This window comes from Cyprinodon tularosa, unplaced genomic scaffold (assembly GCF_016077235.1).
Source record: "Cyprinodon tularosa strain WSP-4 unplaced genomic scaffold, ASM1607723v1 ctg627, whole genome shotgun sequence".
Lineage (NCBI taxonomy): Eukaryota > Metazoa > Chordata > Actinopteri > Cyprinodontiformes > Cyprinodontidae > Cyprinodon > Cyprinodon tularosa.
This window is the reverse complement of record NW_024039371.1, coordinates 179,519-192,963: the sequence shown is the minus strand read 5'-3', so window position 1 is coordinate 192,963 and position 13,445 is coordinate 179,519. Positions and strand designations below refer to the sequence as shown.

Here is a 13,445-nt window from a genome sequence, read left to right as displayed (position 1 = left end):
CAAGCATCATCTCAGGAAGTTTCATTTCCTGCTGGGAACAAAGACCTTAATTAGCAGGAACTCTAGGGAAGGCTCCATCTGCAGCTCCCACAGTGAGGAACACATTAACCTCCTGACCTGATGGGGGCATTATGAAGGTATTAAAGCTTGTCCTGAGGGGAACCAAGCACAGAAAAAAGACTGAAAATGCTGCTTGTCTTAGAGGTAGAAAGTTCTCCAACCCTGTATGGGTTTGATGCCTCCATTTAGATCCAGGTTCCATCCTGATATGTTTAATGATGAGCTTCCTTCAGCAGACACATGACATAGAACATTTGTTCCAAAATCTTCTAAAGTTTTTACTCCCTTAAGTTTTCTTCCCACGTTTGGTCCAGAAATAGTTTAGATTTTATATGACAGAACAAGACAATGTGGTGCAGAACTTGGAAAGGGTGAGTGGTTTTAAACATTTTATAAAAGTGTCTCAAAGCAGCAGCTCATTTCTAAACCCAGTCTTACTGTTCTGGTCGACCTCAGAGGTTTCTTTAAGAACAAACAGCATCATGAAGGGTCAGGAACTAACATCATGTTTAGTTTAAAGAAGTATTGGGTTCTAAAACACTCTCCAAAGCTTTGACATCCCCCCTGAGCTCTGGTCACTCCATCATCTGAATGACGGATGGACCAACTGCAGACCTACCAAGACATGGATATCCACCTGGACCTAAAATCCTGACAAGTACAGCATTAATCAGAGAAGCAGCCAATGGGACCAGAGTGACTCTGTAGGAGCTGCAGAGATTAATTTGTCCTTCGTTGTTCTGGTCTTTATGGAAAAACAACAACAAGAAAAAAAAAAGAAGCCCAATTTAAAGATTCCCAACAGCCATGTGGGGGAAACAGCAAACATGGAAGCAGAACGTCTGACACAGCATCTCCACAGTGAAACATGGTGGTGGCAGCATCATGCTGTGGGGCACGGAAGCTAGTCGAGGCGATGGGAAAATGGAAGAATGAATAAATCCTAGAACCAAGCTAGTTAGAGGCTGCAGAACACCTGAGACTGCAGCCACAGAAACCCTTAAGGGCTGGTTATTAGTGATGTTATGAGATGAGCCGAGGCTTCGAGGCGTGTGTCGAGTAATGGAGGGGGCGTTTCCCGAAGCGCGTGCCGAGGCGTCATTCATTTAGAGGAGGGGCCAAAATTGATGACGTCCGAGGCCTCGCTACCGTGATACCATGTGACCGCTTCGCAAAGTGGTTCGGGAAGCGCAAGAATTTTGACCGACATCTAAACAGCCTCAGTGTTCAGTCAAGATGTGGGAGTTTGGAGGAGAGCTGCTGTCAGCTGGATAAAGTTAGGATAGATTCTAAGAACAGATTGGTTGTTTTTCTTTTACCAATCTAGTTGGTTAAAACTAATTTGGTTTGAATAAACAATGTAATGATCAAAATTTCATCTACATAGGTGGCGTCAACTGTAAGAGACAGTCTCTCACTCTTGAAGTTGATGGTTCAAGACCAGTCTTTGACTTTTGAAAGTTGCGATTAAACTGGTTGATGAGACTAATTAGCATTGTTTTTGCCCGAGTGAAAATATAGATTGGGTAAATTAGGTCGGTTTAGTCAAAAGATTGGTTGAACGCAACTTCCAACCTGATTAAAACCAAAAAAACGTGGAAAAACTATCATGTTTGAATAAAAATTACTAACACCTTTCATTTTGCTCATCATTGCTCATCAAAGTAATTTCTCTCTTGGATTATTAAAGTATTTCTGATTCTGATTGCCCAGTTTGCCCAATTTGCACAAACACTTTCACTGTCTGCTTGAGTTTATTTCACTAAAATGGCAGAAAAACTGTGAACCTTAAATGATTGATCTAAGAAATTTTAAATAACAAAAGTTTTTATTATATACACCAACCATTAACAATTTCAAGGGAACTTGAAAGGGGAAAAAAAGAAAAACAGTTGCAAAAAAAACACAGATTTTATTCAAACTTTAGTTCTGTTTTCCACCAGTAGGTGGTGACATGTTCACATGAAGCCTCATGAACTGTGGGGATCGTTGAAGCAATTTGGCCAAACGGTTCAATGCCTCATGAGGCTTCATCTCACCATCACTACTGGTTATATTCCCGCAGGAGTGTGTCGCAGTGAGCTTGTCGCAGGTATGACGCAGATATTTTTCATTTATGCCCATTTGATTTATTAAAGCGTGGTCTGCGCTGTTATTCCACGCAAGGACAATCACCAACTAGCTGTGGGTCTAGAATACGGCCGAGGCGGTGAGGAAGTTGGGGCAAGTTTGTCCGACAACGTAGGGCATGAGGGTGAAACAGAGCGGGGATCCAGGTGGAAAAAGGGGTCCCAGCGTTCTCGCGCACCTCGCTCTTTTAGCTGGTCCATCTTCACGAGTCGTTTTCCACAATGGCGGTCATACAAACAAAACAAGTCGGTAAGGTACCAAATAGGAACAGGAAGCGTAGAGCTGATGCAGATTTCCTCCTTTCTGCGGCACTGTCTGCGGTAACCTACAATTTTGGAGAGGTTCAGCAGAGTGTCTGCAGAAGGGGCGGGGCAAATATGCGTTATCTACGACACACGCAGACGACCTGGTTTCTGAGCATAAATCAGCCTGAAGATGGTTTAGATAGAGGAGATTCATCAATTTGGATGGCCTAGTCAATGTCCAGTACATAAACACAGCTGAGGATAGCTCGTTTGTAAAGAAATGTTTAGTCTGTAGATGTAAAAAGCTGCTGGAGATAAACCAGCTGAAGACTTGCAGCCTGAGAAAATTTTACAGAAGCTACATGATATTTTTCACCTGTACCCAATGCTGAAATACACACATCACCTTCCTTCCACGTCACAGCTCTACGTCATTCCCTGTCCGTCCAGTACTAACATCCAAACGTTTACATTTCCAAGGCAACGGATCACTAAAAAGGTTCTAGAGAAGTGAAAACTTTTTGAGGTTTCTGTAAAATTTAATTCTCAAAGGTAATCCAGCCCAAATGGTCCCACCACTGGACCAGATCAGCACCATCTCTGCTCTGCATCCTCGGCCTGAGAGGGAACAGACCCGTCGCCGACCAAACACTGAGATGTTCCAGTTGAGGATGAAGGCGATGATGGTCTGATGTTGGCAACGGTGACGGAGGATAAGGGGGGGGGGGGGGGGGGGGGGGGGGGGGGAAACTGGGCGTCTTAAGACAGGAAGTCACAGAGCTACAGACAGGAAATGGCAAACCCTGCCCAGCCCAAACACACACAGAGCTGCCAGCATTTGACGATCAGATGAAGTGATGAATTAATATTTACTTCTCCACATCATCTTGGGTCATGATAAGACTCTAAGCTTCAGCATCTGCTGTTCTGGGAGAGATTAGGGCCAGAAGAGACCGCAGTGAGAATAAAAGATGAATGATCCAATTGTTTCTTTGTCCGTACAGGGATATATTTAAAGCAGAAGCTTTCCTAACCCCTGTTACAGCTCAGGACCTCTCCTCAAGAAAGAACTTCCTGATAGGAACCCACCTAATTGGGCTTTAATGAGAGTTGACCCTCAGATCAAATCAGAGCCACTAAACTCCTTCCAGCAGGAGCTGAGAGTCCCCAGACCCTGTGGAACTGGGACCAAACTAAAGCAGGGTACCCTCCAGTTTCCTACTGATCTAAGTCCTATCTGTGCACTTGTTTCCAGCGAGTCCATTTTAATCTTATTTAAATGGTTTATTTAAACATATAAGTAAATAACTGATCTGGAAGGTTCTGAAAACTTGAACTGAGACAGAAAGCTGTGTTTTTAATGCTCTCTTCATTTAATAGCTGTAAAAATAACTAGACCATCCTCCTATCTCTATTTTTAAACATCCTTATCTTCCCTGCTCCATGTCAGAAAATTGCTTTTTAATTTTAGATTTAAGTATAAATTAGCAACAAGTGACTTTTATCTTAATGGTTCCAGAATAACTCTGTTTATATCAGACATCTCTGCAATCAAAAGGATTTAGGAAAAATCTTAGAACTATATGATAAACCATCTTGCCTTATATCCAGCTTTTTATGGTGAAACACAACACTTGTTGCCAATAGCAACAGGTTAACCATCATCTATCTCTTTGAAAAAATTATTTATATCCTTAATAACTATTTAGTAAATAAATCAAGGCTGGGAGTTCACTGGGCTTTTTATTTGGCCCCTGCTGGTTGGGGCCCCAGGCTACAGCGTAGAACATTCCCTAACTGTTGAGTCTGCCTCAGCCTTCATCCAGCCGTGTGGATGAGGATCCGAGCCGATAGCTGAAGAGTTAAATTGTCACTTTTCGGTTCCTCAGACCAGAAAAAAACAGACGCACAGAAGAGCCGAAGCTTCAGTTCTGGCGCAGATGATCAGAACTGAAGACAAACTGAACCGTTGCTCGTCTGCAGCTCTGATGTTAAACAGACACAAACAAAGCGGCAGCAGGATAGAAGCCTCAACTTTCTGTTATATAAACATTTGCTTAAAACAATTGAGATGAAATATTTAACATCGTTTCTATTTTGCTTTAATGACACAAATATAGATGCATTAGGAGCAACAGAACCTTTCTGGTTTTCTAATCTTTGATTAGTTCCAGCAGAGCGATTTATTGATTAACTGGTTTTACTGATTCAAACTTTTCCTAGAAATCCCTGAGAAGTGACATATTAATACATTTGTTTAAGTTTAGAGCTCATAAAGTTTTATTCATCCCCCTCTGACAGAGCCCAGTACGGAAGAGGATTAGGTCCACTGAAAAAAAAATAGTTAACTGATTTTTACATTTTATTTAAGTTTAGTATGGGAAAAAGTCAGAATTCTGACTTTTCTTTTCAGAATTCTGACTGTATTCTGACAATAAAAAAAGTCAGAATTCTGAGAAAAAAGTCTGAATTCTGAGATTAAAGTCAGAATTCTGAGAAAAAAGTCTGAATTCTGAGATTAAACTCAGAATTTTGAGATTAAAGTCAGAATTCTGACTTTTTTCCCATACTAAACTGAAATAAAATTTAAAAATCAGTTATTTTTTTTCCCCCCAGTGGCCCTAATCCTCTTCCGTAGCCCAGGCTCTTGGATGAAGGGAGGAACTAAAACCCATTTTCTGCTCCTTCGGCTGATAAAGATATGAACTGTTTGATTTTTCTTCTAATCTGAGAAGCACCACAAGGCTCAATGTTAGGAACTCATCTTTTTAAACTCTGACATGCTGATGATCTGCATGAATTCCTGTAAAAAAGGGTTTGGTTTCCTGCCAGGAGATGCAGATCATCCAGATTTGAAAGCAGTCAAACCAGTTTTTGAGTGTGTTCACACATTCCACTGGAACGCTTTGGGAAAAGGTGGACTTCAGGAGGAATCTCCTCCAGATCCGGACCTGAATCAGACCCTCTGCTTGGGATCCGGTCTGTCTCAGCTCCGATCAGGACGTTCATCTCAGCATCATCTGAGGACCAGCGGCTGGAAGCGGATCACAGAAAGGTCAAACTGATCTGACCCGATCAGACGTCATCGATCTGATCAGTGACGTCAGCAAATAAAGAGGCCGGAAGAAGCTCCGCGCGAATCAATCACGGTGACTGACAGCTGATCAGCATCATCGGCGCGCGGGCGCGACCATCTGCCTGCATGCTGCGGACATGTGTGCGTGTTTCAGTGTCGGTGCGTGTTTCAGTGTCGGTGCGTGTTTCAGTGTGGGTGCGTGTTTCAGTGTCGGTGCGTGTTTCAGTGTGGGTGCGTGTTTCAGTGTCGGTGCGTGTTTCAGTGTCGGTGCGTGTTTCAGTGTCGGTGCGTGTTTCAGTGTGGGTGCGTGTTTCAGTGTCGGTGCGTGTTTCAGTGTCGGTGCGTGTTCTCACGGTGTTCCGAAGGTCCTGCAGCGCTACGCTCATCCTGGAGCTGCGAGCCCGAAAGCAGCAGCGCTACGGCCGGCCCATCCTCCCGCCTGTCCTCTGCCTCGCTCTGACCTGCTCCGGGATCCGCGCTGCAGCTGGACCGGGACCAGGATCGGGATCAGGACGTGTTTCTGCTCTCTCCTCTCCCTCTGCCTCTCCGTGACTCCTCAGACCCCGCCCCACATCCAACCAGCCGCTTCCTCTCACAAACAAACACACCCCGAGACACACGGAGACTGACGTCATCACACGGCGTACGTCACCTCCTCCAGCTCCCATATCTATCTATCTATCTATCTATCTATCTATCTATCTATCTATCTATCTATCTATCTATCTATCTATCTATCTATCTATCTATCTATCTATCTATCTGTCTGTCTGTCTGTCTGTCTGTCTGTCTGTCTGTCTGTCTGGTTCATGATGATCCATTTCTGTCACAATCATCATCAGAACCAGAATGTTCTCTTGGATGTCCTGAAGCCCACATGTGTTTGTCTGCTTTTTCTCCACAGTAATCTGGATTCTATCCTGATTTCATTCTGGTTTTATTCTGTCTTTCTCCTTTCTACTGATAATTCAGTTATTTTTTCTTTAGTTTATTTTATCCTCATCTATTCTTGTTATATCTCAGATCTAGTCTGCATCTATGCTGTGATCATCAGAAAGAAATGTCTGCAAACTTCAGTGATGTGAAGGATGATGGGAGAAACATGAGGGAGGCAGGTGGTCCAAGGTGTTCAGCAGCAACTTGACAAAACCAGAGAGGTCATGAGCTGAAGGTGGTTCTTCCTGCAGATGGATTTGAACTTGCATCCTTTTTGATGCAAGGCCACAGCATGTAGCCAAGTGTTTGTGTAGAACTGAGCTTTAAGCAGAATAGTTCTTGAGAGTCTGCTTCTAAACCCAGGATCATACTTTTGAAAGTCTCCTGCAGCTGGTTATCAGTGGTAAAAATGTTCAGGACTGGTTGCTCCTCAGAATTCTGCTAAGTTCTGCTCAAAGCTTTGCATTTTATTTATTTATTTATTTATTTATTTATTTATTTATTTATTTATTCCTAACAGGATGGCTTTTACTATGTTTCTCTTTTAAACCTTGTAGAATTGTTTCCTGTAATTATCTGCACACGTGTCGGAGCTGTAGGCTTCCTGGAAAATGGACCAGGTGCAGCTCTGCAAACTGGTTCAGCAACAGGGGAGGAATGTGGGCCAGCAGGAAGTGTTAAAATAAAAATCCCGATGACACCTGAAGGCACCAGGGGGGGTTCCTCCAGGAGGCTGAGAAGTGCAGCTAAATCAGTAAAGGTTTCTGCTTGCAAGTCCTGCCCCCTGCAGGCGATAAACTCTAACTGCGCCTGTAAAAGATCTTAGATAACATGACTTTAAATCAAATTAAACCTGAATATGAGATTGGATCATAAAACAGTTTCACATATGTTTTCACATAAATTAAAATATAATTTTCTTATAAGGTGGACATGTTTTTATCCCAAAATATATATTTTTTTCAATTCAATTTAATTCAGTTTATTTCTATAGCACCAATCACAACACATGTCATCTCAAGGCACTTTACGGTTCAACCAGATCATCCAGTCAAATTGATTCAAAGTTTTCTATCAAAGGAAAACCAGTTGATTGCATCGACTCATTGACTCAAATACAATCCCTCACACTAAGCATGCTTGTAGTGACAGTAGAGAGGAAAAACTCCCTTTTAACAGGAAGAAACCTCCAGCAGAACCAGGCTCAGTGTGAGCGGCCATCTGCTGAGGCCGACTGGGGTTCGAGGAGACAGAAGCAGAGATACAAAAGCAGCTGTAAAAGGCGGCACTGTCCAGGAAACACACAGCCAGGCAGACGAGCTCTGAGCCAACTCCCATGTCAGAGGATGAAGAGATCACATCCAGCCAGTCACAGTCAGAGAAACAGGACTATACTGGAAAAACAGGTCAATCTCCAACATCTAGAAACAAAGGTGTTGACGGCAGCAGCACAGCTGATATTTCTCTCCAGGATGGAGTCACAGCCAAACAGGAACAGACCAGATGAAGCTACAATGAGAAAATGCAGAGAGAGTAAAACATTAGAGATTGAACTAACAGATTCTGCAGAGTGGGAGAATAGAGATAGATTGTTTAAGTCCTGAGAAGATTCTAGTAAAGAAAATCTGCTTCATAAAAATATGCCAGAGTTTGGGATGCAAAATAAAAATGGAAAAAAGGTACTAATAATAATAGTAAAAAAACAATTACCCTGAGTCCAGCTAAATACAATCATTTAGAGCCACAAATATCCAATACAAACACTTTTAATCATTTACAACTTATTTTTGTCAGATAGCAGCTAAAGGAACTCTGGTGCGATTTTAAAAAACCAACAGCTTATTTGTAATTTGAGGGTTTAAAATGAGGAAACATTTTCCTTATTCTTCCAACCCGAAGCTTCTAAACTGGTATTTGTTGTACTTCTTTCAAAACCATTTGTTCATTATTTATCACCTTTAGCCACTATCAGGAGCCAATGCTGGGGGCCCAAAGAGCCACTGAATGCAGACCCCTGGGCTGTAGGATTAAACTTACCTGATCTTTCTGTTTCCAAAAAGTCATACTGTGTTGAATATTGACTGATTATGATAAATTCCTCCATGGTTTATCCATCCATTATCTGACACACTTGTCCCAAGGGGTGCTGGTGCCTATCTCCAGCAGTCAATGCGAGTCCATCGCAGGGCAACACAGAGACAAACAGGACATACAACCATTCACACACACACACACACACAATCACACCTAAGGAGAATTTAGAGAAGCCAATTAAACTAACAGTCATGTTTTTGGACTATGGAAGGAAGCCGGAGTACCCGGAGAGAACATGCAAACTCCATGCAGAAAGACCCCAGGCCAGGAATGAAACCCAGAACCTTCTTGATGCAAGGCAGCAGTGCTACCCACTGCACCACTGAGCAGCCCCTCCATGGTTTAATGCAACATAAGTTAGAACCTGTCAGCAGATCACAGGTATTCTCCTGCAGGTTAAAAAAAAAGTTATTGCATGATGTTTTGTCCTACTGCTCCCTCTGCTGGTTTCAGATACACAGCACAGTCAGAAGACCAGTCTCCCTGGCTCTTCAGATAGGCCAGAAACCTCTGAAAACATGTAAACTGAAAACTCATCACCCTGCAGCTCCATCATAAGTTTATTCCTGCCTCCCCTCAAGACAGCTATCTGCTTCATCCTGTGGATGACCACAGCTAGAAGAAAAATACCATGAGGGTTCCAGCTGCTGACCAAGAAGGTCGGACTGGTCCAGTGCAGCCCTCCTCATGACCTGCAGGATGTCACATGCAGAGGGCAGAATGTTACAGGCTCTTCTTGGAGGTAAAAAGAAGACAGTTTAGATGTCAAACAGTCTGAGAAATTAGGCGAAGGCTCAAAGGTCACTTATGTTTTTCGTATTTTGTACAGTCTAGATGCATTCTGTGGAAAAGCACGTGGAATGAAGGTGGAACTGCCGCTGACGCATGTGACACACATTATTAGTGGAAGTGAAGATTAGTGACTGCCACAAACAGAGGAAGTGACAAATGCTTTGGTTTTTATTGTGAATTAAATAGAAATGAAACATCTGTTTTTAATTTCTTTTAGTTTATTTTTATGGCTCAGTTTTACTACACTTGTTGTGTCAAGAGACTTTAGATAAAAAAAAAAGTAAAATCCTTGGAGTCATATAGACAGATTCCAAGCTCATATATTCCAATTGATTCTAATAATCAAATAATGCATTCAAATTCAGTTCATCATTCTAACTCAATTCAATTCAGTTTATTTATATAGAGCCAATTTATAACGCGTCATCTCAAAGCACTTTACCAAGACAATTTGACTACATCATAAAGTCAGATTGATTAAAAGTTTTCTATCTAAGTAAAACAAGCTTATTGCACTGACTACCTCACATCAAGCATGCTTGTAGCGACAGTGGAAAGTAAAAACACTGAAAAACACGCCAAGCTTTAACATCTTTTAACAAAAGGTATTGATGGCAGCAGCACAGCTGATATTTCTGTCCAGGATTTTGACACAGCCAAATAAAACCGGGCATTGCCAGACACAACTGAACCATGCTAAAAATAGTACTAGTTCAACAGTAGGAGTTGCATGAGCAGAACACACCATCTGCCGTTTACAGTCAGCTGACTAATTTCATGGGTTTACCAGCGTGTCCGGCTTGGCAATTCATAGATCTCTTTACCTGTTCCAAACACAAACTTCTTCTCAGCCTATTAACAATAAATGGTATCAAAAGAGATGATGCTGAGGCCTACGCTGTCATTGAAATTTGGGCAGACGATGCAATCCAGTTCCTGAATATTATGGGGTCCTAACTATTGTTTGCATAATTCCTGCCTTGAGAGCTGTAGTATTGTGGATCACCGATAGTAGGCGAGCAATCGTGGTAGTGTGATGTGTTAATACAGTAGTAGTAAAAACCAAACTTGGCAAGGTTAACTAATCCAAGCTCGGTCCGAAGTCGGGCACAGATCGGTTTCAGAGGGGTAGTGTAAATGGGGCATATGATGAGAAAAAGCAGATAGAACATAAAGTTAGAGATTGAACTAACAAATACTGCATTATGGGATAATAGAGGTAGAATGAAGCAGAATGATGAAATGGGGGTGCCTATGTCCTCCAGCAGTCTAAGCCTATAGCAGCATAACTATAGAGATAGCTCAGGATAACCTAAACCACTCTAACTATAAGCTTTATCACAAAGGAAAGTTTTAAGCCTAGCCTTAAAAGTAGACAGGGTGTCTGCCTCATGGACTAAAACTGTTAGTTGGTTCCACAGGAGAGGAGCCTGATAACTAAAAGATCTGCCTCCCATTCTACTTTTAGAAATTCTAGGAACCACTAGTAAACCTGCAGATTGAGAGTAATGTGATCTATTAGGGATAAAAGGAACAATCAGATCTCTGGTACAAGAACAAGCTTGGTTGTTTAAGGCTTATTTAAAATGGGGAGCATCTACTGAATTTGTTACATTTTTATTGCAAGCAAAAACACAAGTTTATGTAAATCAAGATTTCCTAAAAGGGGGTGCTTAGTGGGACAATGGGTAGCAATGCCACCTTGCAGCCAGAGGGTTCCAGGTTCAATTCCCAGTCTTTGTGCATGGAGTTTGCATGTTCTCCCTGAGCATGTGTGGCTTCTCTCCGGGTACTCCGGCTTCCTCCCACAGTCCAAAAACATGACTGTTAGATTAATTGGTTTCTCTAAACTCTCCTTAGCTGTGAGTGTGTGACTGAATGGCTGTTTTTTCTCTGTGTTTCCCTGCAATGGACTGGCAACCTGTCCAGGGTGGACCACACCTGGAGATAGTCAACCGCTTTTTTTTTCTTCCAAATATGTATATTACAGATGTTGTGTTTTCATCTTTTTGTTTCGGTTTGAGTTTTACAAATTGCATTCCATTCAAATAGCGTTTCACAGATCACATTCTCTTCAGTTCTTTGTGAGGGCTTTTTTTATGGAGTGAGGAGTAATGACGAATTTCTGTTGGTCCACATGGATGTTTGCATTTGGCCTGAAGTGGAATGTGTTCTTTAGCCATCTACAACACCATTTAAATGTTCAAAATTACAATAAATGGTATAAATAATTAATGAATAAGAATGAATAATTAAATGTCCCACTATAGTGATTAAAAACAGATAGTGATGAATTATAGAATCAAATCCACCAATTTAAAAATGTATATAAATACTTTATTTTACAAGTGTAAATAAATGTAAATCAAGTAATCACTAAATTATTTATTTCTAAGGGGTCACTGGCTTACACTGCATAAATGACCTAAAAATGAGTAAAATGTCTTAAATTAGGTGTATTTAACCTTAATTTGATTAATTTGAAAAGAACATTGTGTAAATTGCCTTATTCATTGTCAAAGTGTATCACTTAACTGCTTAATTAAAGAAATTATGCTCTTATTTTTAAATAAGCTTACTAAGATTTAAATATTTTTGCAGTGTTAATGTTTGGAAAATTCTCTTATTTATTTCTCCTATATGCTTGTCAGCATTTTTATTTAATTTTGTTTTTACTTTTTGTCTTCATCTTTTCTGTATTTTGTTTGATCAGTTCTCTTGGATTCTTTCCGGTGATTTTTTTCCCTGTTTATCCTTGTTTAATTATTTCTCCCTCAGCTTGAGCCTTCTTAGATCACATTCTTGGCCTTCTTGTGATCTGTTTACAGGAGGAACCTGTGCCTCCTCATTTTGCCTTTTGTTTGCTTTACTTAAGCCTCCAGTTATTTGTCAGTATTGATCTGTTTTTGCTTTATTTTTGTCCATTTCCTTGTTACCCAGCCATGATTAGGTCATCAAATTGTAAAACCCTGTTTGCTCCCAGAGTCTGTTTGCATTTTGTTCTGGACAATAGATCATGACACAAGCTGAACCTGATGGGTTGCAGCTCTGAGGGACACCTGGCGGTTCGGCCATGACGAGCACCAGCTGGGGTTCAGTCTGAGTTAGAACTAAGCTGATGACTATAGACACACAGATCTGTTCAGTGAAAATTTCAAGCTCAAGTTACACATCTTGAAATCTGTGGAACATCAACTGCTCTTCAGCTCCTTCTTAACCCTTTTCATTTCCCTACATTTCCATCCTCTCATCCTCCGACTTCCTGCAGGCGGCATCAGGAAGAATTGATGTAAAAGAGCAGCTCTTCATCGTCACCTTGTCATTCAGCAAAAGAAAAGCTGCAGCTGTATCTATGAAAGAGACGAAGCTGAGCTTTCGGCGTGGCGGTGTCTCACTCTCATCGTTTTTGTTCTCAGAAAGATGGAGGCGACTTTTCAATTCCTGCAGGAGGCAATGAGAAGCTGAATCATCCTCACCTGTCAACAGGCGCTCCTCCTCCACTACAGTATGACACAGAAAAAAAACAGAGACATGGACAACCTGCTGACATCTGAAGGACGTTTTTCTGTTCTCCGACAGAAAACAGAAAAACACAAAGTTCTGTCTCTGTTAGTTATCAGTTAGGCGAACCTTTCAAAACTCTTATCATTGCTTAGAGATTTCTCTGCAAAAATGTGTATTTAGGAAGTTTTATTTAAGTGTTTAAGTATTTGTGATCATTTCAAACTTTTTGAGTTTAAAATGTGGATCCTTTGACTGCTGAGAGCTTCTCATGACTGAAGGTTGTTTCGACATGCTAACCATCATCCTTGGCAGCTTCAGTTCATAATGTTGTGTGCTGTGACATGGGACCTCACAGGCCCCCAGCATCACACCCCCCCCACAGCTGCCATCAGGTTCAGAACAGAGCACTGCACTCTCAGGCTGCAGGTCCGTGGCTCTTAGGCAGCCAACCCCTGCCTCAAAGATACCTCTTCCTCAGCTGAGGGTCTGTGTTCTTAAACATGTGGCAAGAACCCTGGAGTGAGTTTACATTTTTATCTTTCCTTAAAAGAAGAGCTTATCAAATCTTTGCACTGGAAAAACGATCTAAAAATAAGTAAATATTTCTT

General features: G+C 41.5%; 1 protein-coding gene across 2 annotated transcripts in view; it reads right to left on the bottom strand.

Annotated features, from left to right (window-relative positions):
* Window positions 1-6,045, bottom strand: part of ece2b (endothelin converting enzyme 2b) — a 38,532-nt gene extending 32,487 nt beyond the window's left edge. For both annotated transcript variants that reach the window (XM_038307986.1, XM_038307987.1), the window contains exon 1: window positions 5,865-6,045. In XM_038307986.1, coding sequence (XP_038163914.1) covers window positions 5,865-5,897 — 33 coding nt within the window. In that variant the 5' untranslated portion in view covers window positions 5,898-6,045. The remainder of the gene's footprint in view (window positions 1-5,864) is intronic.
* Between the last annotated feature and the right edge of the window lie 7,400 nt (window positions 6,046-13,445).